General features: G+C 48.2%; 9 protein-coding genes across 9 annotated transcripts; 5 read left to right on the plus strand and 4 right to left on the minus strand.

Annotated features, from left to right (window-relative positions):
* Positions 1-27: 27 nt before the first annotated feature.
* On the minus strand, positions 28-1,094 carry FOBCDRAFT_266187 (uncharacterized protein; the record flags this gene model as incomplete). Its single annotated transcript, XM_059611378.1, has 2 exons — positions 28-851; positions 996-1,094. 2 exons carry the CDS (start codon positions 1,092-1,094, stop codon positions 30-32), a joined length of 921 nt encoding a protein of 306 aa, XP_059468235.1.
* A 553-nt stretch (positions 1,095-1,647) lies between these two features.
* FOBCDRAFT_12681 (uncharacterized protein) lies at positions 1,648-2,884 on the plus strand. Its single transcript, XM_031194077.3, has 3 exons — positions 1,648-2,039; positions 2,089-2,524; positions 2,571-2,884. The coding sequence occupies exons 1-3, from the start codon at positions 1,807-1,809 to the stop codon at positions 2,745-2,747; spliced, it is 846 nt and encodes a 281-aa protein (XP_031030698.2). The 5' UTR covers positions 1,648-1,806; the 3' UTR covers positions 2,748-2,884.
* A 682-nt stretch (positions 2,885-3,566) lies between these two features.
* FOBCDRAFT_12693 (uncharacterized protein) lies at positions 3,567-4,281 on the plus strand. The gene is made up of 3 exons (XM_031194079.3): positions 3,567-3,777; positions 3,830-3,976; positions 4,027-4,281. The coding sequence occupies exons 1-3, from the start codon at positions 3,762-3,764 to the stop codon at positions 4,188-4,190; spliced, it is 327 nt and encodes a 108-aa protein (XP_031030700.2). The 5' UTR covers positions 3,567-3,761; the 3' UTR covers positions 4,191-4,281.
* A 579-nt stretch (positions 4,282-4,860) lies between these two features.
* FOBCDRAFT_325098 (Alpha/Beta hydrolase protein) lies at positions 4,861-6,796 on the minus strand (the record flags this gene model as incomplete). Its single annotated transcript, XM_054707910.2, has 3 exons — positions 5,938-6,796; positions 5,099-5,232; positions 4,861-5,001 (listed from the first exon to the last, which is right to left on the minus strand). The coding sequence occupies exons 1-3, from the start codon at positions 6,737-6,739 to the stop codon at positions 4,861-4,863; spliced, it is 1,077 nt and encodes a 358-aa protein (XP_054563885.1). The 5' UTR covers positions 6,740-6,796.
* A 662-nt stretch (positions 6,797-7,458) lies between these two features.
* FOBCDRAFT_12696 (anaerobic ribonucleoside-triphosphate reductase-domain-containing protein) lies at positions 7,459-10,069 on the plus strand. Its single transcript, XM_031194083.3, has one exon. It carries the CDS (start codon positions 7,550-7,552, stop codon positions 10,028-10,030), a length of 2,481 nt encoding a protein of 826 aa, XP_031030704.2. The 5' UTR covers positions 7,459-7,549; the 3' UTR covers positions 10,031-10,069.
* Positions 10,070-10,297: 228 nt separating this feature from the next.
* On the minus strand, positions 10,298-11,539 carry FOBCDRAFT_254748 (uncharacterized protein; the record flags this gene model as incomplete). The annotated part of the gene is made up of 3 exons (XM_059611145.1): positions 10,946-11,539; positions 10,418-10,894; positions 10,298-10,376 (listed from the first exon to the last, which is right to left on the minus strand). Exons 1-3 carry the CDS (start codon positions 11,458-11,460, stop codon positions 10,298-10,300), a joined length of 1,071 nt encoding a protein of 356 aa, XP_059466450.1. The 5' UTR covers positions 11,461-11,539.
* Positions 11,540-11,551: 12 nt separating this feature from the next.
* FOBCDRAFT_254749 (uncharacterized protein) lies at positions 11,552-17,145 on the plus strand. Its single transcript, XM_031194087.3, has 13 exons — positions 11,552-12,193; positions 12,252-12,832; positions 12,882-12,911; positions 13,267-14,595; positions 15,009-15,094; positions 15,155-15,250; positions 15,302-15,500; positions 15,720-15,855; positions 15,905-16,039; positions 16,094-16,121; positions 16,173-16,357; positions 16,411-16,784; positions 16,846-17,145. The coding sequence occupies exons 1-13, from the start codon at positions 11,635-11,637 to the stop codon at positions 17,038-17,040; spliced, it is 3,933 nt and encodes a 1,310-aa protein (XP_031030708.3). The 5' UTR covers positions 11,552-11,634; the 3' UTR covers positions 17,041-17,145.
* A 566-nt stretch (positions 17,146-17,711) lies between these two features.
* On the plus strand, positions 17,712-19,231 carry FOBCDRAFT_282670 (uncharacterized protein; the record flags this gene model as incomplete). Its single annotated transcript, XM_031194088.2, has 2 exons — positions 17,712-17,818; positions 17,866-19,231. 2 exons carry the CDS (start codon positions 17,712-17,714, stop codon positions 19,229-19,231), a joined length of 1,473 nt encoding a protein of 490 aa, XP_031030709.2.
* A 1,885-nt stretch (positions 19,232-21,116) lies between these two features.
* On the minus strand, positions 21,117-22,895 carry FOBCDRAFT_246219 (ferric reductase NAD binding domain-containing protein; the record flags this gene model as incomplete). Its single annotated transcript, XM_054707912.1, has 4 exons — positions 21,117-21,529; positions 21,586-22,457; positions 22,504-22,584; positions 22,708-22,895. 4 exons carry the CDS (start codon positions 22,893-22,895, stop codon positions 21,117-21,119), a joined length of 1,554 nt encoding a protein of 517 aa, XP_054563887.1.
* Between the last annotated feature and the right edge of the window lie 576 nt (positions 22,896-23,471).

Consider the following 23,471-nt stretch of genomic DNA (forward strand, 5'->3'; position numbering starts at 1 on the left):
TATAACTTGCATAATTTGCATATAATTGTCTAGATATGCTGGGACCAAATGCAAGCCCAAGTCGTCAACACCATGATTTCCCACTGTCGTCCGAAGTCTGCAGTTATTCCACTTCCTGTAAATGCCAAATCACCAATCTTCTTCAGTCCTAACGACTTGTGAGTTCTAAAAATAGCAACGATTTCTTCTCCATCGTCGTGAGGCTCAATCTTCAATCCGACTCTTACCAATTTCCATCCCCAGCCTGATGCTTCTTGTCCCTGAACTTGTTTCGTACGCGTCAAACGCCATTCAAATCGCTCCAGATGGCCCTCAAGTTGCATGGCGAACCAATATCCTTCCTTCAATTTATTTATAGTTGTACACCGCAGTAATTCCTCACGCGTATCGTCGCCTTCTAATAGTCCAGGGAGATTAATGCGAAAGTCATGCTTCCATTTTGGGTTTCCTTTGGCGGCCGCGAGGACGGGACTTGTTGCGTCTGGACCGTCGTAAATAATGACGTCGTAGGACCCGTTTGGTGGGACGTGAATTGCGAAATCGCGTTTAGACGCTGGATCAGCCAAGATACATTGAAGCGTGAGCGATACGCGCTTTGTGAATGAGGCTGAGAGGTTGTGAGGGATGCCCTTGGCCGCTGTCTCTTGTGAGATATGGGGAGTGAGCGTTGAATCTTTCGATGAAGCGTTACCCATGGCTGTTTTATGCTTGAATTGCAGGATAATGACCAGGCCCTGTGTGACATTCCGGTGGGCCGAGGTATAGATAAGTTTACTCTGAGGAGTGATTCCGTATGTTATCCATCTGTTGTTGCTCTTGCGCCCGTCGTATTTCGCATCAGCAAGTAACAACTACGATTCGCACCAATAGCGACGACATCTCTAACCACCCGCGTCTAACTGCAGTAATCATTTGTCCGTACCATTTCACGGTATTATATGAGTCATTTTCTACAAGCTATCAATTTGATCAGGCGACAGACTCGCGCTGAATACCATTTCTGCATCTCGGTGTTCAGCTTCAGGGTAAGCCGTGGCTAGTAGCTGTGGCCGTGCCAAACGTGGCTGCTGTCTAGTCAACATCGACCTTGCCATTTCGGGTCTCCCAATTGATCCCCACGCATGCAAGCATCACAACATCGACGACAAAGATTACAATGCCAACACAGAAGCAGTCAGCGCTTCACTCTTCCTCCATGATCGTATGAATCTTCAGAAATGCCTGTTGATATCCTCTCGTGGCTGCGCCAGGTCGACGATACCGCACACCCTCCCCACGAGATCGACCAAGCGAAACCACCAAAAGCGACACAATCAAAGAATCGAAAGCGACAGCGCAGCTACAGTTCAACCAGCTCAACCTCCTGCGAATACGTTTAAACACCCAAAAGCACCTCTAGACTCTCCAACATCCTCCAAAGTAGCTGCCGAAATGGCACCAAAAAGAAACGAAAGACTACTAAAGGCGCAGTGCCTAGCCCGAGTCTAAACGATGCACAATTTGACGATGAAGGCGAACAAGAAAAGACGCACAGGCCTTTACGGAGTGTCCATCTCCCCAGCGATACATCGTCAATGTCCTCAGCGAGCGGTCGGTCTGGTGCTTCATCGCCTCGAAAGCAATTAGCCATGGCTCTATCCTCCCACGGCGTCGAAACGCGGGCCATGTCTGATCCGTCCGGTCTTCCCTCAAGTTTAGTCGATATACGAACGAAACTACTCCAATTGAGCCGTGGAAGAGGTATTTTTGGAGAACGGGCTGGAGAGTATACAGGACGAAACAGCTGCGAGGGCGTTGCATCCTGACATGGCTGCTATTTACGAGGATAAAGAATTCTGCTGGTCTGCGCGTCGCGACGAATTGGGGCTTACACCGAGTCCTGAGGACGTGGTGTATATTCTTGGATGCGCGGGCGATTGTCTCCGGATGGGGAGGTCTGAAGCGGCGTGGAATCATGAAGTTCACTTCCCTTTGCTCTGCTTGGCGCTTCGGAACCGATCAAAAGGTGCTTTTCAACGTCTTGTCAATGTGAAATCTTGGTAAGTTCACTTCACCATATGCTGCAGGCTCTTCTAATCTCGCGATCAGTTCATCTGCGTCTATCATCCCCGACTACCGCATCCGCTTCGCACCCGATAAAAAGATCGACTTTTGCGTCTACCTCGATCCCCACCACGATCCCAACGATACAAACATCGCCAGCACCGTCGATGCTGTTCGCGCGCATCTTCCAGGTCTGTCAATAAACCCAACCGACGATCTATCGCTATTGAGCAGTCCAATCGCCATTCCCATCGAGACTAATCGTCCCGGCGAAGGCTTGGACACTGCCAATCTTCAAGTCGCGACGTTTTTGACGGCGCATTTGACGCTTCTCCAACGTCTTCTTGATGCTGGCGCTTCTGTACCCGTTCAAGATGGGGAGAAGGCACCCTCGGTTGATGACCTGGGCTTTTTGCCTAGCCTGATCGTGCAGGGAAATACGTGGAACTTTATCGCAGCGAGTCGTCAAGATTCTCGAATCGTAAGTTTACCCCTCGTCATTGTCGGAGCTATGCTAATTGTTCTAGGTGATCTGGTCAGAAACCTCACTCGGTTCAACGGGCGACATATTCGGTATCTACCAAATCGTCGCATCTTTACAATTACTGCGCCAATGGATTGGTACTACATACTGGCCATGGCTACGACGCGTCACGCAAAGAGCTGCTACAGCTGCTCAATTACGCGATGGACCAGCTGGATGAAGATGTCTTAGGATGATGCAGTAAGAAACTCAAATTCATTGGAGGCCCCTGAGCTTGGAGGACCCCGCGCGGATACAGCCGGACGCCAATTAGATCACTCGGGACGATTTTAGATCATGCCGAAGCATTGCGGCGTTAAGGGCCCAGATCGACAGAGCTGGCTGGATTGAAGCTGGACGCCGTGGAGACCAGACCCAGCTTGCTTCACCGTCATTCTATCCAGGTATGACGACCAATGTGTACCGGGACAGTGGGCGCGCTGGCGCTTGGACGTTATGAACGGGACGGGGAGAGGGTCCCCGCGTCACGGTGAGGCACAGCCCACTCGGGGTACCAGAACAACAAGACGCACCAGCACACCGTAGCTGGGATGATAGAAATGTCTAGACAGGACTCAAGCAAATATGCCTTTATACCTGCTCATTTTATTCGCGACGACTTCACTTTAGTCTCATTTTGGTCTCCCTATGCATCTCCCCTCTTCTCCAGGGATGCAGAATCTCGTAAACCCGCGATAATTCCATGACTTCACAGCTATCCCCCGCCACGCCATCCCCACGAGGTATTAGCAAGTTGTGGCAATCCCCTCAAACTCCCGGCAAAGACGGCATCTCCAGTTCCCTCGTCAATGCCAGCTGAAACCCTCCATCTTTCACAGCCCATCATTGCGTTGATTGATGATTACGTCCTCCAGTGGAGTTCAAGCGCGCCGCTTATCCGAGCTTGCACGGCATCGATTGCCGAAGTGGCCCTTGTGTTATGAGCCGTGAGATCCGATGAGCTTGACATCAGCCACTACTGGCTCGCACACCGTCATGGCTTGAAACTTGCTAGAAGCAGCTTGTGCAATGCGGCTTGTTTCCAAGTTTAGAATAGAGTAGAGTGTCGTGGTCTAGGTAGAAGACCCCTGGACCCCTCAAGGTATAAAGTTTGAGCTTTTCTGTGTGCATCAATCCTTATTCAAACATCCTACATCTTTATCACTTATTCACTACATCAAATACATTACTCACAATGGGTTGGTTCGATAGTAAGTTCTCCTGAGCAGTAGATACTCAGATCCTTACTAATCGACTTGTTAGACAACACCGAGGTCGTTGAAAACTTCAACGAGTACAATCAAAACTCTGAGAACAGGGAGCATCACGCCAAGCTCTCCCACGAGATCATCGGCGGTGCTGCTGCCTATGAAGCTGCCAAGGCATACGAGGAGCATGTAGCTAGAAACGGTAAGCTCAACTCACCTTCTCGTTGAGACTTGTTACTAACAGTTTATCAGGCAAGCCCGACAGCCATGCACAGGCCAAGGAGTTCATTGCCGGAGCTGTTGGTGCTTTTGTTGACAGAGAGTTTGAGACCAAGGGTCTTGACTTCTTCGATAGGGAGGAGGCTAAGCGTCATGGTGAACGCAAGGCGCACAGGGAGCTTGAGGAGCAGTACTAGATCTGTACTAGAGTTTCTTGTTAGCAAATCAATATAATGAATGATGAACTATACATGGACCAATGTTCGCTGTCGCCGTGCGAGATTTGGGATATATATGCTTAGTTTTGTTTTAGGATTAGTAACTGCATCTATAGTTTCTCTATTTACATGCTTGCTGCAAAACTAAGACTGACTAGAATATATAATAATTTAATACATAGTCCTTTGACGTCATATATACACATGTACAATAGTGGGACAGGATTTGCGCAGCACCCTCTCGTTCAACTACTACTAGTCTCGATGCTACATAACACCAACACGGTATCGACCAATTGAGATATTGTGCCATCAGTCGGCGATGGAAGGTTCCTGACTAACTCGCCGCACTAAATAACGAGATTGGGTCCCCTGTAGATAGATATTCTAAATTAGCCTCTTCCTAGGTGCCTGGTTGGATATATCTACAAGGAAAGATCTGATATCTTGCAAAGCAGCATTGTTGGCCAAGTGAGCAAAGTGTAAGCCCCTAACACTTGCCTTAGGTGCTACTGAATTTTATAAGTTATATGGTGTTATTTCGCGCATCAGGCTGCCGGAACATCGAAGTCTATCCAGCTCATAACACGGGATAGAGATAAAAAAAGATACTGGTCAATATTTAATTATACTGAATCTCTGACAGACTTCAGTTCTCAAGTTCCCAGCTATTCTTCTCAGCAAGAGCCGTCTGCGCAGCTTTCCAACCAATCTCCTTGGCAGCCTCGGCATCAATAAAATCCAACCCTCGAGTCTCGATTTCTCGATACACCCAGGCACTTACAAACCCCTAAATAAGCGTGTTTGCAGAATTCTTATCCCCTGGCTCGCCTATTAACCTATTAGCAGGAAAGATTTCGTTTTATGAAGGCCCGAGTTATGCTTACCCATATCCTCGCAGTGCCGCTCATAACCCTCGATGCTGCATAGGCAGCAGCGTCGCCGATGATTTGGTTTGTCCACTCAACTTCGTGAGGACGCTGGGTAGCTTCCTCGTAGGCGGCATATTGGGCAGTTTCGTCTGTGAGATTGGTTAGGTGGGTATTATGGAAGAGCGAGAAGGAAGTTTACTGCTGAATAATAATGACATTTTGTAGGTTCTTGAAAGTGTAGATTGACGTGAGATAGATGTTTTGGGAAATATCACGCAGGGCAAACTCGAACCTTATACCTCGGGGGTTCAAGGACAATCTCAATGGATTGATTATCATCAAGGTGTACTGTAGATGATCAACATCAATTTAAGGCAAGGGATCTTGAGATCTGCACACTAAATAGACCTAATTGTCCAAGAGCATACGGCTAGCCAATCGGACCCCTCAGTCGTCTTTTCAGCTGCGCCCAAATTTGTTGGCAGTCGTCACATCTGTGCATTGGCGCTTCCAAGTCTCAGCCTCTCAAACCGTTCCAAGGCTTCGACTCGCCTATTTACGAGCTACATAGATGAGATAAACACAGGGCATAACTGCCAAAGACTTAGGCTTCGTGTTTTGCGAAATTGGGGGGGGGGTTTAAATGTTCTATCAATCCGAGGTGTTTTATTGTCACTTTCGTCTGTGAATAAGGTTCAAGGCAGGCCTGGAAGGTACTGTTCAAGTATATATCATCTGTAACCAACAACTGCGGCCAACGGCTCTTCTTTAACTTAGTCAATTAAGTACAACAGAGAGGGATATCTTTAGGTTCCCGGTTCTTCAGATTCTAGATTTGCTTAATACGAAGTCACTTATGATCTCTGCAACCTTCTCTGGCGCCTCTAGCAGGGCCAAATGTCCAACTTCTTCCAGGACAAGGAACTTGACGAAGGGAATGTTACCAGAGACCTCTGCCTTGATACGGGTTACAGGTTCGACTTGATCCTTGCCTCCAGCAATAATAACCGTTGGTACCGAGATCTTCTTGGCCAGCTCCAGAATATTTTCATTCATGGCATATCGTGGCCATGCCGCTGTAGCAGATGGACTGCCCTTTATCATATCCTCCACGATTCTTTCGATGATACCGTCAGGCAAGGACTTTGCGGTAAGAACATTCCGGACAACAAACTCAGCGTTCTGCTCGTTATCGTAGGCGCTGATTTGCTGATCTCGCATCTCCTTGGGCAGCATTAAAGGCGTTGGCGGCGCTGGACAGAGCAGGACGAGACCTGCAAGGCCGTTAACAAGATTTCGCCCAGCGATGGCTTGAGCGACCTTGGCGCCCATAGAGTGTCCGACGATGATGTATTTCTGAAGGTTCAGTCGCGTGATGACGTTTTCGACATCCTGTGCAAGTCTGAGAATGGAATATTCGGTCTCGTCTGCGGGACCAGTAGAGCTACCCCATCCGCGAAAGTCAATCCGGGCAGTTGGAAAGGTATGTGCAATTAGGTGATTGACGGGTGACCAGGTCCTGGAGGATCCTCCCCAGAAATGAAGAAAGACAATGGTTGGATAGTCTTGAGATTGCACCTGAGGAAATGATTGCTCGACGTGAAGGTGAACGTCATCTTGGAGCTGGATACGCTTGGTGGTGGATACAAATGACATGTTGTTCAATAACTGTTAGAGTCTGTCTTTGGGTCTAGAGTATAACTGAGAGTGTCGATTTGGTTACAGCAAACGGGTTTGATATCTTTTTAAATAACTGAGTTGTTCTGGTGATGAAGTCATGATATAACCGACACGGCTCGGATATATCAGACGCTATTAGTCAGTAATGACACTTCCGTAAGACTACGGCAATTGCATGCTTTACATAACGTTAATGTTAAAATTCTTCTTACAAATAGGAAGAGAGGCTTAAACTGTCCCAAATACAGTCAAGGAAGTTTCATACTGTTCAGGGTAGAGGTGAAGATCCTGATCGACTGATAAGATAAGAGATATCCGATAACGATAAGCAGGGCCAACGCGTCAACGCGCTCCCTTCAAAACCAAGTCACGCAGCTCCAATTCCAGCCATTGACTCATTGGACCACAATTGGCTGTTGCGTCGGCCCATTTCACGCCAAGTCACGAGTTACCGCGTTCGACTCGTGGTGCCATCATTCGACCTGTTCTACTAATCAACGCGTGAGGACCGTGTTTCTGGAAACATGGCCAGAGCTTTTGGGGCAAAAAGTGTGGCCATTCTCTGAGGTTTCGTCAGAGTCACACCAGTCTTCGGTGATATGACGGTGGTTTGATGGCAAAGACGCGATATAGAGACGCGTTGAATGTAAACAATGTAGAGTATTAAATAATGATTGAACCGCGAGAACAGTTTACAGGTCGATCTTGCATATCGCGTCAAGATCGCATACAGTTTTATGCACCAACTGCACCTCTAATTGCTCGATTACATCCCAGACTTCAACCATGTCTTCCAACATTGGCCTTGTAGACGAGTATCTCGCCAAAGGAACATGGAAGACCGCAGAAAACGCCAACTCAACCTACTCCCACCAAGGTCTCATGCAATACGTCTCCAACCAAATCATCTCTCAATACTGGCTCGAAAAGATCTATACCGAAGAAATCCGACAATATGACCACGAGAATCGCTTCCATATCCATGATCTCGGCTTTCTAAGCGCGTATTGCTCTGGCTGGAGCATTGAAGATATTCTCCTCCAAGGTTTTGGTGGCGTTGAGAATAAAATCCAGTGTCGGCCTGCTAAACATCTCAACACCGCGCTCAATCAGATCGTCAATTTTCTGTTTACGCTACAAGGTGAACTTGCTGGTGCTCAGGCCTTGTCTAGCTTTGACACGTACCTTGCACCATTCATCCGCAGCGATAACCTGTCTTACACCGATGTCTTCAAATATGTCCAAAGTTTCGTTTACTCCCTCAACGTCCCGACCCGAAGCGGTTTCCAAGCTCCATTCACAAATCTCTCGCTCGATCTGATCTGTCCGAAGCGATTGGGCGATCAATGCGTTATCATTGGCGGCGAGTTACGAACCGATTGGGTATACAGTGACTTCCAGGAAGAGATGGATTTACTCAACAAGGCATTTGCTGAAGTCATGATGCAAGGCGATGGAAACGGCAATATCTTTTCTTTCCCCATCCCGACTTATAACGTTTCTGATGGGATTGATTGGGAATCTCCTCGGTGGCAGTCTATTTGGGAGATGACGGCCAAGTATGGTGTTCCATACTTTGCCAACTTCATCAACAGTGATCTCGATCCTGAGGACTTTCGGTCCATGTGTTGTCGATTGAGGCTTGATCTCAGTAAACTTCACTGCAGAGTTGGAGGCCAGTATGGTGCAAGTCCATTGACTGGCTCCGTTGGAGTTGTCACGATTAATCTGCCCAATCTGGCATACCGTTCTAATGGTTCGAAGGAGACGTTCATGGCAGAGTTGACCAGCACGTTAAGAGTGGCCAAGGACTCTTTGGAGATTAAGCGGAAGCTTGTGGACGAGAATTCGACGCTTTATCCCTATGCTGCTCACTACCTGTCAGCTACCAAGCATCGCACGGGTTCATACTGGACCAATCACTTCAGCACGATTGGAGTCAACGGGATGAATGAAGCACTCGTGGATCTTCTCGGCCAAGGTATCGGCGAGCGAAAAGACTTTGCCCTTGAAGTTCTTGAGTTAATCAAAGACCAACTCCAAGAGTTCCAGAGAGAAACAGGTAACCTGTACAATCTCGAAGCTAGTCCGGCAGAGAGCACATGCTACAAGTTTGCCAAGCGAGACAAGGAACTCTTCCCTGATAAGGAGATTCCTACTTACTACACTAACTCCACGATGCTCCCCGTTGACACGACGGAGGATCTCTTTGAGGCTATGGGTCATCAGGAGGCACTTCAGTGTTCTTACACTGGTGGTACTGTCTTTCATGCCTTTCTCGGTGAACAGTTGCCGAGTTGGAAGTTGGCTAGAGACTTGATCAAGACTCTCACTGCGCGCTTTCGCATTCCGTACATCACACTCACTCCAACGTTCAGTATTTGTCCGACACACGGATACAGAGCGGGTGAGCAACCAGAGTGCACAGCATGCGGGGAATTGACGCTCGTTTACTCACGTATCGTCGGGTACTTCCGACCCACGAGGGATTGGAATCGGGGCAAGTCGAAGGAGTTTGTCCAACGAAAGGTATACAAGTATGAGACGGGACTGGAGGGCGTGAATGATGACAATGAGTTTCAAGACTTGGAGAAGCAAGTCGCTGCGATTCAAGATCTCCCCGTGGCTGGCTACATCAAGAGTACTCTGAGTGACTACCCAGGCAAGATGCAGGCTTCCATCATGTTCACCTCCCGCTGCAACCTCGCCTGCCCTTGGTGTCACAACGGCCCGTTAGTCCAGGGAGAGTGTGACGATGTTACCATTGTTGACATCTTCCGTCATATTACATCAACGTCTCACAAGTCACTCGTTGTTTCAGGCGGTGAACCGACAATCCACAAAGGCCTCCTCCCCTTCCTCAGAATCCTCAAAGCCGCAGGTATTAGCGTAAAGCTCGACTCAAACGGCACATCCCCCGACATTCTCAAGCAAGTCTTTTCCGAAAATCTCGTTGACTTTGCTGCGATGGACATCAAATGTGCTTTGGAGAATTACAAGCGCGTTACAGGTCGCAAGGTCAAGCCGAAGCTTCTTGAAGCTAGCATTGACCTTATAAAGAACAGTGGAGTGCCGTATGAGTTCCGCACGACGGTTGTGCCGGAGCTAGTCGATGTTGAGGATCTGTTTGAGGCGAAGAGATTGTCTGGGAAGAAGCTGACGATGCAGAGGTTTAGAAATGGTGAGACCTTGTTGGATGAAAAGTTTAGGACGTTTCAGGAGCATACAGATGATGAGTTTGATAAGTTGGTCAGCCAGGTTGCGTGATTGGGATACTTTATCTTTTTCATCAGATTTTGTTCTTGTATGAGTCGTAATGTCGATGAATGGTAGAAATGTCCAACCTAGAACCCAATGAATGCATTCTTCCCTCCACTCAGAGGTAAACTAATCAATCCAGCCTTCTTCCGAAACATATCCATCCACTGAGGATTATCAGCCCAGGTAGAATCCCACGAATTATCGGGACCGTAGATGATCTCGCTCATCTTTCTTTGAATCTGGCGATCTGACGGTACATGGCCTTGCGAAATCTCAGTAGATACATACTGTAACAACAGCCTCTGTACTTCCTGGTGAGAATGAGGAACCTCTGACTCTTTCAAGCGTTGCCCTGGGCTCGCTTCATTCGTGCTAAATGGGCTCAGAGCATACGTATCCACACGATGATCTACCCGCGAGGCAGAGAATGGCTCCATGGTTCGGCGCTGATCGCCAATCAAGAAGGCGGGCATATCGTTCTCCACGAGTTCTTCAATCTGTTGGTCGAAACCGCGGTCACCTTTCCATTCTCTCATGTCTGCACCTGCGCGAAAGTGTAAAGCAAGATGCTTCTGTCTCTCGGTCCAAGTGCCCAGTTGAGCATCACAAAATCCGCATCTGGATCTCACATCATCTATTGACGAAAGCCAGCTTTTCATGGAGTCGTTGAAGTTGCAGCCTTGATGAAAGAGTCGCAGATGTTGCCGCAAGTGATCCTTGCGGTGGAATAGTCGTGCGGATTCTGGTTGGGCAGCACAGGCTGAGTAGTTATGAAGCTCTGGATGTTCTGTCGAGGGATTGGGACAGTTGCAGAAGATACAGTACGAATTGCCATCTGGTTGCTGTATTGTTGGGCCATATCTTGAGCATCTGTATCCAAATTAGTATCTGTAGACCAGAAATGGCTGGACCTCGACTGACTTCCATTGCTCAAGAGTCAAGTGCATGGTTGTCTCATGTCTTTGCCAGTCATGCTTCGTTTTAAAAGCATCCGTGCAAAAGGTGCACTGGTATCGTCGCTTGGCAGTTTCTCTTTCTCTTGTGGTGTTGATATTCTGACGTGTCTGCCTCCTTCTTCGTCTCAGTCGAGAAGCCGATGCAATCGGTGAAGTCAGTGATTCCACAGAGCCCACCGAGGAATCTGATGGTGCACCATAGTATCCGCTAGACGATAGCCATGAGACATCTTCAGCCAAAGTGTCACTGGATGGGAGATCCCCAGAAGCTGTGCAATCTATGGATTCCAAAGTTTCGATTGATAGGGGGTGCAACCCTGTCCGGGACGGGCCGTCGTCGGTAACATCGGCTTCTGTATTCGCCGTCCCGCTATTGAGCCCGTGATTGGTGTCCAGGACCTCGTCATGATGGTGTAGCCACGAGAGCCAGTCGTCCTCGTCAAGTAACGTATCGCCTCGTGGCGAGCCTGACGCGCTCATGTCTAACTCAATTTGCACAACGAGAGTTTGGGCCAAGGCGTGAGGAGGGGATCGGCATATCGGAGGTGGCAACCGAGTTTATCGCAGGCGTTGTCACAGGGCGCAAAATTAGCTCACGCCCTTCAAGATGACCCACTTCTGCAAGTGAAGGGAGCTACTGGACACGAAAGGGTTATGCCAACAACCGAGATAGGGTGCATTGTATTGGGTATTTATTATCCGCATCACAGTAGGCAGAAAGGAGTAGGTATCTATGTCTTACGCATTCTCATCATTTTCACCATGTCTGCACAAACCTCTACTCGTCCCAACGGCACAAATGGCTCTGCAGTTTCCGTGAAGGGACAGCTGGATGCGTCCAAGCTCAAGTTTGACTTGACAACAGCGCTGAAAGATGTCCCCAAGCCTGGATCCGCTGAGTTGTGGGAACAGAATGTCGCGACAGACCACATGGTCACCTGCCGCTGGACGGTACAGAACGGCTGGGAAGACCCGGTTATCAAGGCCTTCGGCGACTTGACTATTTCGCCTCTTGCATCTTGCCTTCACTACGCCACTCAGTGCTTCGAGGGCATGAAGGTTTACCGCGGTTATGATAATCGCGTTAGACTCTTCAGACCGGATCGAAATACAAAGCGCTTGGTTATGAGTGCAGAGAGAGTCTCACTACCAGGTTTTGATCCCGAACAGCTTGTCGAATTGATCAAAGCCTTGGTTCGCGTTGATGCGAAAAGTTAGTGTTTCTATCTGCAAATTATTCACTGCGAAACCTGGCTCACAAACGTGAATAGGATGGCTGCCAGAGCCCGGCAGCTTTCGGTACATCAGACCAGCTTTAATCGGAACTGGGCGCCAACTGGGTGTCCAAATCCCCAAAGAAGCCATCTTGATGGTCACGATGGTATGCTGGCCCGATTTCTCCACCGAGGTTCCTCCAGGTGTAGAGCCAAGATCGGATCTACGTCTTATCACGTCGAAGAATGACACGATCAGAGCGTGGCCTGGTGGTTTTGGCTACGCCAAGGTCGGTGCGAATTATGGCCCTAGCTTTGCATCTCATTGCGATGCGCAACAGGCTGGCTACGATCAGGTGTTGTGGTTGTTGGGCGAGGAAGGACAAGTCACTGAGGCTGGGGCCAGTAATTTCTTCGCAGTTGTCCGAGACGAAAAGACTTCGAAGCCGGTTCTGCTAACGGCTCCATTGACGGATCGAGTCATTCTCGATGGCGTCACCAGAAGGTCTGTTCTGGATCTGGTTGAAAGCCGACTATCCGAGGAGCTCGAGGTCAGAGAAGCGAAATTTACGATTCAAGATATTGAGAAGGCCTGGAGAAATGGTCTACTTCAAGAGGCATTCGTGTCTGGCACTGCTGTGAGTAATCCCAATCGAGCTTAAGAGGCAGTTGACTAATTCATCGTAGTTTTTCATCAAGAACGTATCGACCATTCGGGTTAGTGATGTCAACATCGACTTGCCGCAGAAGCGAGACGATGGCAGTGCATTTGGCCCGCGGATAAAGAGCTGGTTGAAGGATATTATGTTCGGAGCTGAAGATCATGAATGGGGTGTTTTTGTTGAATAAAAAAACCACAGAATAGATGTCGTTTAGAGCGAGTGTATAACTTAGATTGCATAGGGCTTGTGCCGTTGTTTATCGTACTACCGAAAGACTTAATGTTTGGTCGCCACTGGGGAGACTATCTCCGTTCCGCAAAATCCCTCGTCTAACTCAGACGATGTGGGGCTGGGAAGGTCTTAAATCCTTAAAGTCTCGCACTGCTCTTCTTCTGCATCTCATATTGAAGTCAAGCTACAACTACCGTCTACGAATGGCCAAGCACGCTCAAGTGACTCTAGGTGTTTTGGGACGATATTATTCGGCCCGGCATACCTTGGGACAATACCGCTCAGCATGTGTAACGGCAACATATACCATATCGCTCCCAAATGACTCATTGTTGAATGAACTTGATAATGCACTCGAGCATGCTCTGCAAGCCACCATTCAACAACATGGCGGTCTACGCTATGGTATTTCCGATGAGAAAGAAGCTGGTATTCCGCTGTTCGGGCAGATCTGCACATTCGACCGCCAGGACATTTTGGAGGTCATTGACAGCCAGCATGTCAACGGCAACGATAGGAAGGCCGGGGATATGACTGATGATGTTCTATCAAAAGTACTCGAAAATGGTCATTCAGAGCTCTGGCCTCAAAACAAGCCAGCCTGGAAGGCTGTTGTTGTGAAGCATACAGGCAACTGCAAATCTAGCCCATCCTCAAAGATGGACATCGTCTTCTTTGCACACCACGCTATAGCTGATGGATTAAGTGGACTTGCCTTCCATGCCTCTCTCATGAACAATCTCAAGCTCAAAACACCTGTCCCTGCGCAGTGGCCTCTGGAATTGAACGAGTTACAGGACCCTCCGCCCACAATCGAAGAGCGAGTGGACTGCCTCTCGTGTAGCTGCACTACCTGCACGACTCCAGACAAATCTGATGAGCCAGTTTGGGGAGGGGGACCCATACCCGCAACACCGACGGTCAATTACGAATCTTGTGTTCGTATAGTGACAGTTCCAGCGGCACCGTTTTCCGTCCTCCTTAAAAAGTGCAAGCAGGCCAATGTCACAGTCACCGGGCTCCTCCACGCTATCATATGTACTTCGATGGGCTGTTCTATCAAAGAAGATGTTCCTGGGTTTCGAGCTGTTACACCCTTCTCAGCGCGACGACATACTAGAGCCTCTGACGCAGAAATCGTGAACCATATCTCTTATTTAACCAGCTACGTCTCTTATGAAGATCTGCAAAAGTTCAAAGACTGCCAGCACGGCTCTAGCACCGAGGAGCAGCATATTATAGACCTTGCGCGCCGTTTCTCCAACGAAGTAGCGACAAAGGTCAAAGAGTTCCCGCATGGAAGCATGGCTACAAAATTCAACCAGGTCCAAGATATCCTACAGGAATGTCAAAGCCAAGGCGGTGCACAAAGGCGATATACGTATGAGCTGTCGAATCTTGGTTCAGTTTCGAGCATATGTCCCCCTGAAGGGAGTGATATCAAGCTTGGCAGACTGGTCTTCACGCAGTGCGGTTTTGTTGCTGGTCCCGCGTTAGGATTCAACTGTGTTAGTACCAGAGGAGGGGATTTCACTATCAGCATTACTTGGCAAAGGGGTGTTGTTGCAGAATCTGTCGTGGAAAACGTTGCTCAAGAGCTAGAAACACGACTTGAGAGTTTTTAGTAACTTAGAATGTCCTTAAATTTGTCTTGTTATGGCATTATTTGATCTAACTTCGTAGTCTGATCTCTCAATGCAACCTCAATAGCGAAGCTGGTGATATGCACTCCTGAACCAAGTGCCTTCCTTCGTATTGCCATGCAAGCCCAGGGTGTCTCGCGATGTCCCTCGTTGCCTGCGGGAAGCTAGTTGTTGTTGTGGGGCATATAACGTAGACCTACAGCTGAAGGTGGAGACTCTGAAGGGCGTATTTTCAGGCGTAAATTAAACGTCTCACGCTAAGCCTTGGTGCAAAACAGTTCGGTCGAGGGCGTGAGCCTGGGCGCAACCTGGCCTCTCCGATGTTCGCAGGTGACAAGGCGCATAACTTAAGGCGTAGGGCGCTGTAGTTATATGATAAGAGCGAAATTATGCAAATGCTGCGTGGTGGCTCGGATCACGACAGCATGGCGCACGAAATGAGATCGGAATCCGCGATGGAATGGATCGTCCTTATTCCCGATATCGAAGGCTCATTAGAGACGCGGATGAGAGTGCGAGAGTAAGTAATTCCGCTCTTCTTTTATCGTTCAAAATACAAATGCTTTTCTAGAACACATATTAAGGATATGCTTCGGCATATCGACTCTGGTTTATTCCAAATGGGCGGGGGCACTTTGGCTGGAAATACTGTTGACGGTAGCGCCATTATTGCCCGCGCCAAATCTGAAGCAGACGTCATGTCTGTTCTCGAGACTGACATTTATGCTCGAAGCGGAGTTTGGAACCTAGAAAAGATCAAATTTATTCCTGTAGGTACACTGATTCCAGAAAGACCTTTCCATTGTTAACGTGAGGCACAGTTCAAGTGCGTGTATCGACGGGAGCATATTGATAATGCTGTCATGGGCGCTGGATGGAAGTTCTGAAGCGGGGTTACTAGCTCTAGATTAATAATTCAGCGTACTTATATATGGATCATGTCCACTAATTCACACCCAATCTATCTCACTAAACTCAACATCAATCAGTCGACATCAGCCATGGAGTCAATTGCCATCCTCCAAAAAGGCAAAGGCCTCACCCAAGGGATTGTTACTCTACCTCCCCTAAAGGAGCATCAGGTTTACGTAAAGGTTGAATACGCGGCCTTCAATCCAACTGATCGTAAGTTCGGCCGTCAACCGTCGAACTTCGTGTCGCTGATTTGTTGAAGGCCTTGCTCTTGACGTCAACGCCTTCGGAGATGACGCAGTACTGGGCTGTGACTTCGCCGGCCAAGTGGTGGATGCCCATTCAACTGTGACCAAATTGAAGCCTGGCGACAATATTGCTGGCTTTGTTTGGGGTGGTGAGTTCGAGAAGGCCTTCACGTGTCAATAGAGGGGAAGCTCATGTGTTGCAGGAGAGATCAAGGGCCTAGGAGCCTACTCGTGAGTTTTGCATGGCATTTATTCTTCGATGAAGTTAATCAGAACTTGCAGGATGTACACAATCGCTGATGAGCGACTGTCCTTTAAGATACCCGAAAACATTAATCCAGCCGAGGCTTCTTCAGTTCCATTGGCTGCTAATACAGCATGGCTTGCTCTCTTCTCTGATGACTGCCTTGCACTCAATCCAAACAATACAGGAAACAAAAGTTCCTTGTTGATCTGGGGAGGCAACAGTATGTATTCAGATCATTAATAGATGCAAAGAAAGATACTAACAGTCTGATAGCAACCGTGGGTTACTTCGCTATTCAGCTCGCCAAGCTTCATAATATCGAAGTCGCTACAACCTGCAGCCCTCAGAACTTCGATAAGATGCGACAAGCTGGCGCAACTCATGTCTTTGACTACAACGATGAGGAGGTTGTATCCAAGATTCGATCAGCACTGCCAAACCTGCAGCACGTCTTTGATACAGTTGGCAACGAAACCTCCTCAGCGACTGCGGCTAGATCGATAAGCCAACCAGAAGGCGTGCTATGTACCGTTCGCCCAGGCAAGGCAAACACCCAAGACGTTCCGTATCATATTAAAGTCACGGATGTATTTGTCTTTACTGCTTTCCCTACAGAGCATAGCTATCGAGGCAAGGCGCATTGGCCTGTAAGTGCCATCTGAATTCGCTAACAATTTGCCTGAGGGTGTTATTCTAACATCTTGATAGGTGAAAATGAATGATCACAAACTCAGTGCCGATTTTCATGGTCAGTTAGAGACATTACTCGGAAACGGAACTCTCAAGCCATCTCCGGTCCGTCTTATGGGACAGCTCAGTCCGTCTACAGTCGACAAGGCGATGGATTTAAACCGCCAGGGCTCTGTGTCGGGTGAAAAGCTTGTCTTTGAAGGCTTCGCTTAGAATGTCAGCCGGCGGTGCTTATTCAATATTCGACAGGGATGCATTCGATTGACGTAGTTCCTTTGCTTACGAAGCAATAGCCAAACGAGAGAAAGTCGTTTTCACTATCCCAAGATCCACTGACGTACCTCGATGCTACATAAACATCATCTCCACTTGGCCAAGAGAAACAAAGGTCCCTCGTGTACGTGTGTCACAGCCACTTACTCATCACCCCAAGAAACAACAAGCCATTACAAATATTCTATCCCCCTTGGCACTTCTGTAAAAGAACCTCTTGGCCCCATCTATCAGGCTATTTATTAAGAAAATCATCTCTTGATAAGCACTTAAAATACCTAGCAGCGGGGTCGAGATAAAGGCTGTATACAGATCGGGAAGTTGGTATTATGCATATTCTTAGTGTCGTCTTGGCATGTTGCATCGTCAATTACCGACCTTCCCGATTCAAGGCTGATCTTCACGGACTAGTTACCAAAGGTTGATGATTACTCCGTGATAGAGATATTAGCGGGGCAGATCACGCAAGATGGAAGTTTGTTGAAGAATTGAAGGAACTTGTGTTGACTGATGAGGGGTCGAGTATTTATTCTGGGCATTTTCTGGGTATAAAAGGTGAAAGCTTTCTACTCTCCAGTCTTGCCTCTGAATGAGACGTGAAGCCATTCACCATGAAGTTGACTACAGCTGCTGCTCTTCTGGCTCTTTCGCCTTTGACCGAGGCTACCAAGCCTCCAGTGAGCTCAAAGAAGCTTCAAAAGCTCATCACCGAGAAGGGGTATGCCATGCAACCTCACATAAGACCTCGTCCACTAATACTTCTAGGTTGATGCACAACTTGAAGAAACTCAATGACATCGCCTACGCCAACGGAGGAAACCGTGCCTTCGGCCTTCCAGGATACGCCGCCTCAGTCGACTTCATCTACCACGAAATCTCAAAGCTAAAGGGCTTCAAGACATGGAAGCAAGACTTTCCTGCCAACTTTACCCAAACTCTCGCTGCTGAGGTCACTGTCGATGATGAAACGTTCAGAACAGTCGCTTTGACTTATACCCCCAGTACTTCTGAGGACGGTGTAACAGCTGAGCTTGTTCATGGTCCTGAAGGTGAAGCTGCATGCGATGCGGCAAACTATGAAGGGCTCGATGTTGAAGGGAAGGTTGTCCTCGTCGAGCGTGGTCTTTGCCCTGATGGTACTACTTTCGCAGGCAAAGTTAAACCTGCTGCAGCTGCTGGTGCTCAAGTCGTTGTTATTTATAATTCAGATGAAGCTAAGCTTACAGCTGGTACTCTGTCTGCACCTAACCCAAAGGAGTACGTTCCCACTGGTCTTATTGACCAAGACCCCGGACAGGCACTCAAGGCTCGTCTCGACGCTGGTGAGAAGCTCGAGGTGTTTGTCAAGATCATCCAGACCATCGAAACGCGCATCACCCAGAACGTCTTCGCCGAAACCAAAGGCGGCGACGGCGAGAATGTCGTTATGCTCGGCGCTCATCTCGACTCAGTCCAAGCAGGACCTGGCATCAACGACGATGGATCAGGAACATCCCTCATCCTCGAGACAGCAAAGGGTCTGCAGCACTTTTCCACCACGCTCAAAATCCGCTTTGGATGGTGGGGCGCCGAGGAGAACGGTCTCGTCGGATCTCGCTACTATGTGAACAACCTGAAGACCACCGACGTGGATGACATTTTGGCTTATCTCAACTTCGACATGGTATCTCGTGGTTTCTTTGGTGTTTTCGACGGAACCGGTGAGAAGGTAGGTCCTGGTGGACCTCCAGGCTCCGAAGTTATTGAGGATCTCTTCAGAGAGTTCTTTGAGAAGGAAAAGATCGAAGTTACACCCGTTGGTCTGACTGGTGGAACTGATTATGTTCCCTTCCGGGAAGTCATCAAGAAGCCAGTTGGTGGTCTTTTCACTGGAACGGGTCTTGAGCAGGACGCTTGCTATCACCAAGCTTGCGATAACATCACGAACCCCGTTCCTAAGACCCTGCACATCAATGCAAAGGCTGCTGCACATGTTTTGAGCAAGCTTGCTATTGATGGTGTTAAACTTATTCCTAAAACACCGTCGAACACGACGGTTGGGTCTATCAAGAGGGTTAGAGATACGGCTTCGTTGCATTTGCATGATGTCACTGGTTTTGAAGGAAAGCCGTGTGACCATGATATCATCTAAGGGATTGGTGAATGTACCTTTATCTAGGTACGAAGATAAGGATTCAGGATAGTGCAGACCGCGTCGGCTGTTACCGCTACTGTGCTATGCGCGCCTTGATAATGTCACTAACACACAATATCGATACCACCCTCTTTGACAGAGACCGTGCCTCAGAAGTGGCAAACACGGGCCGCTCAGGATCTGTGGCGGTCTCGTCAAGCGCTTTATCCAGGCATCCAGCCTAATAGGCAAACCATTAAAAATAAAAGGTATAGCTATATATCTTAGTACCAACTTACTTATCCGACTTCAAAATATAACTATTTATCATTCTGTCAATGCCTGTATATCCGTTCGCCGACGGCACTACGGCACAGAAGCCATCAACATTTCCTATTCCACTTTCTCAAACGCGAAGTAACACAAAAGTACTCCGGAGTGAAACGGCTTATCATACACCATCAACATTGTCGGCTTGATGAGAATCACAGCCCCTTGGTATGGCTAGATCCTTCTCGGCCCTGACCTATAAGCTGTTCTTGAGCTTAGCCTTGCCCTTCTTTGTTTGGTTGTAGGGGCATGGGAGACGGGTATCGAACCGTAAAGGTGATTCGCGATCGTTTACTGCAAAGTGGTAGGTTTCGGTGTCGAGGTGGAACGCGGAGCAAGAGACCTTGTGGTCTTCTCGTTATCATCGCAATATCCGTTACTCGAAGCTTCATTGGCGGAGAAGGAGTTGCTATTGTTGAAGTTGTGCTCCGCCTAATTCGAAGAAAATGGTTCGCTGTGCGGCGCGTCAAATGCAGCTTTTGTGGTACTCGTGGCGGATCTTTGCGCTCAGCGAGCTTGCTTTGTATTCTGGATGAGAACTTATGACATTGGCATGTCCCGCAACGTAAATGAAGCTCATTGTAGCTTGAGATCATGAGAGATGGAACTTATCTCGCGACCTCGAGCAGCAGATCGTTTTCCGTCTCGTTCTTCAACAGCGCGGCGAGCTGAGCGGTGGGAATAGGCCAACATGAAAAGATCGATGATGTGAGTGAAGATTGGAAGCTGGGTCGGAATCCAGGTGCTATGTGTGTGCTGTCCTGGGTGTGGAAGATGCAAGAGCGAGAAGAGAGGCGCGTGAATAGAGGAGGTAAATAAAGGCCCTAGCCTGTGTTCATCAAGAGCCTATACCTTAGTATTCCCCCCCCCTTTTGAAGCAAATCGCGAAATAAAATGCCTTGCTTCAGCTTTCAACTCATTCACAGTATAACGTTTCTGAAGTTTCACCTCAACCGTACGTCATCACAGCCACCTATTCGTATCAATCCGTGGCTGGGACATGGCCCCAGAAGGAAGATCGCGGATTGGCATCTGACTAATCAGGTCGAGGACTTATAAACCATGCACCAAGAGCACCAGGAAGATGCCTCGTTCTACTCGACGTCTGGTACAAATAGCAAAAAGTCCAGTATCCGGCGGACTCACTTCACGATCCTCGTTTCACTTAAGCCTGAGCACCAACCATGGCATCGCGAGCTAGCCCTTCACCTCCGAGTTCACACAGGAAGCTGATCACTAGAGCGAATCGGCGGCGAAGGTGGATTCCTTCCATGGAGGCCAGAACTCGTGGCTTAAAATCTCGCGAGGACCTGATGACTGTAGTCTTGGCGGTAGTGGACCTAATCCCCCGAATTCATCGTCGAAGCCGTCGGGATCTGAGAGCATGCAAGAGATGCAGCCTCATTTCGCCAGAGAGTCCCGAAATATATTATGGGCTTGCTCACAGCATTATTCCTAGGCTTATATATGTTGCTAATGTTATTGTAATTCGATCTTAAGTACATATACAATAAATGTTCCTACTCTAGCCTCAATGATGTTATACTATAGAATAACAACATCTACTGGATGCTTACCATCCGAACTGCTCAAACTGAAATGAAATTCCAGCCCCGTTTGGAACCATTCGAGACGTTGCTGACTGCCTTACGGCTTGCAATAAACCAGCTGGTCCACATCCCAAAACCAAGACTCGTGAATTCGCAGACATTCCCTCCAGAATCTGGGCGACAATCTCGTCAATGTTAGGACGTCCGTGGTGAGCTGGAATCCCAAGAATAAGGTCTTGTTGAAACGCATCGGACTGACCGGGTGAATCAGCCATTTCCACACGATCTTCCGAAACTGCCCGCTTGGAAGTCGAGGCTGCCTGGTCACTGGCGACCTTTTCACTGAGCTCCGTTCTGCCGGTAATGTTGATAGAGATGTTGAATCCTTGAGCACGAGCAATGCTTTCAAGGTAGGGAGAGAACCACTCTAAAAGATCTAGAAGCAGTTATTGGTTAGTCGGTTGTACCATTTGAGGAAGTAGTGAGATATACCCCGATTTCTTATGACCCAAACCACAGTGATGTCCCTGTGGACAGCGGCGTCAAGATCTCGTAGAAGTTGAAGTGCCATGCCAAATCCAAAGGTACCGCCACTACCGCCAGCGAAGATCACGATCTTATCGTATGCAGTAGGATCTGGCATATGTCCATAAGGCCCATGAACCGATGCTTTCAGTGCAACACCCGGGTTTTTGACGGCGCATTCGTGCAAGGCGCGGGTAAAGCCATCATGTGCATCAATCACAAATTCAAGTGGTTGCGTGCTCACAATGGTAAAGGGATGAGTCTCAAAGTATCGAACCCCAGGAACCCAAAGATATGCGTGCTGCCCAGACCTCGCACCTGAAGGGCTCTTTTTCATAATGACCCTTGTACCGCCACTGGGGAGGGGCTGTAGTGTTGCGGTGTTGTTGATGCCGTGATAGAGTAGACTAGTCGCTCGTACCAGGCGATCAAGGATCCATAGTCCCGCGGCTATAAAAATGACGATCATGACCTTTTGGGTAATATCTGGATGATGCAGGCATATGAAAACCACCAATGCAATGAATAAAATAACATGTAGAACATAAAATAGTTCGTAGCGTCTGTGTTGGAACATCAAGGCAACAGCCACCGTAGAAAACATAGTGAAGGCGGCAAGAATGCCGAAGTACTGTTTTGTCTCATAAAGCCTAGATGGTTGCTGATCCTGGTAGAAGGCTGAAATCATAGCAGCATGGGTGACGACGAGAGCGGAGGTCATTAACCCCGACGCTCTGTGAAGTGAGTTCAAACGGTCATAGGTCCATCCTGTAAGAAATCCAAGCGGCGTGTTTTTAAGACTGAGGAATACCGTCAAGCAAAGATTCGCAACGGCCAACCTGATAATAGTTAACAAGATCTAGAAAGACGAGGGCGCCTTCATACCATCCAGCTCGAGCTGCGAGGACGTAATCTAAGGCCAGGATGCTATCATCGACTTTTACGAAGAAGAAACCGAAGTTCAGGCTAAAGTAGATAAAATAAAGAAAAACATGACCGAGTGAAGGTGCTATGGGGACTCTCCTCGATAAGAGTGATTTTATACTAAACGGATTAGAACAGACTAGTAACCTTTGAAGCAATTCTTACCTTGCTGAGTAGCTGAAAGGGCCCTGGGCCAGGCCAGTCTTTCGCCACAAGTACGTCGAAGTATGAAAAGTAATAAAGACAGCAATCAAGCCTGAAAGAGCTGCCGCATATAGTTTCATAGCATCGCGGTCATTTTGGGCTCGAGCAGCCAATATCGGCACCCAATTTATCTGGGGGGGCGCGGACATGATGAAGGAAAAGGAAGGATCCCGATTTGGAAGAACTGATAATTATTTCCCTTCTCAATATGAGAGTGAAAGGCGGTTGTGTTCAAAGACTGACTGGGGGTTCTGAAAACCCTCAAGGGCTTGGGTATATATCTGTAGGTGGGATACTATGCTCTGCATGTTGACATTTGCACCAGGAGGCGTTAACTTATAATAAGCGTTTCAGTGACATCACATGCCGGATTGTAATATTCGACTGGAAAGAACTGCCGACATGACTCGGCAATCTTGGTGACGAAAAGGAGGGGTTCTTAATCTCAAAATCGTAGGACTTGCTTGTCATAATGCATAAGCTTTCGGTTAGATTTCATGATACAGTCTAAATGGTCTTGTCCCTGAACGGTGTATACCGCGCGGCTATTTGGTAATAAGGCGTGGCGCCAGTTACAGGGAGCCATTCATTAGCGCATAAATAAAGCACATAGTCATATCTCGTACCGAAAACGAGATATTCGCGTGGCGTTGCGCCAGAACGACGCTTAATGTAGAGCAGCTACTGAATAATATGACATCTCCTTGCTCTACCGTGAGATTCAA

This window comes from Fusarium oxysporum, chromosome XII, assembly GCF_013085055.1.
Source record: "Fusarium oxysporum Fo47 chromosome XII, complete sequence".
NCBI lineage: Eukaryota > Fungi > Ascomycota > Sordariomycetes > Hypocreales > Nectriaceae > Fusarium > Fusarium oxysporum.

Bases quoted from the DNA above. Each gene is read 5' to 3' on its own strand.
- FOBCDRAFT_12696 (XM_031194083.3), top strand. From the start codon at position 7,550: ATGTCTTCCAACATTGGCCTTGTAGACGAGTATCTCGCCAAAGGAACA.
- FOBCDRAFT_12693 (XM_031194079.3), top strand. The intron at 3,977-4,026 runs GTAAGCTCAACT...ACAGTTTATCAG, and splicing joins GGAGCATGTAGCTAGAAACG to GCAAGCCCGACAGCCATGCA.
- FOBCDRAFT_12681 (XM_031194077.3), top strand. From the start codon at position 1,807: ATGGCTGCTATTTACGAGGATAAAGAATTCTGCTGGTCTGCGCGTCGC. The intron at 2,040-2,088 runs GTAAGTTCACTT...TCTCGCGATCAG, and splicing joins CTTGTCAATGTGAAATCTTG to TTCATCTGCGTCTATCATCC. The intron at 2,525-2,570 runs GTAAGTTTACCC...TAATTGTTCTAG, and splicing joins GTCGTCAAGATTCTCGAATC to GTGATCTGGTCAGAAACCTC.
- FOBCDRAFT_254749 (XM_031194087.3), top strand. From the start codon at position 11,635: ATGCCAACAACCGAGATAGGGTGCATTGTATTGGGTATTTATTATCCG. The intron at 15,095-15,154 runs GTAGTTATATGA...GGATCACGACAG, and splicing joins AACTTAAGGCGTAGGGCGCT to CATGGCGCACGAAATGAGAT. The intron at 15,251-15,301 runs GTAAGTAATTCC...ATGCTTTTCTAG, and splicing joins ACGCGGATGAGAGTGCGAGA to AACACATATTAAGGATATGC.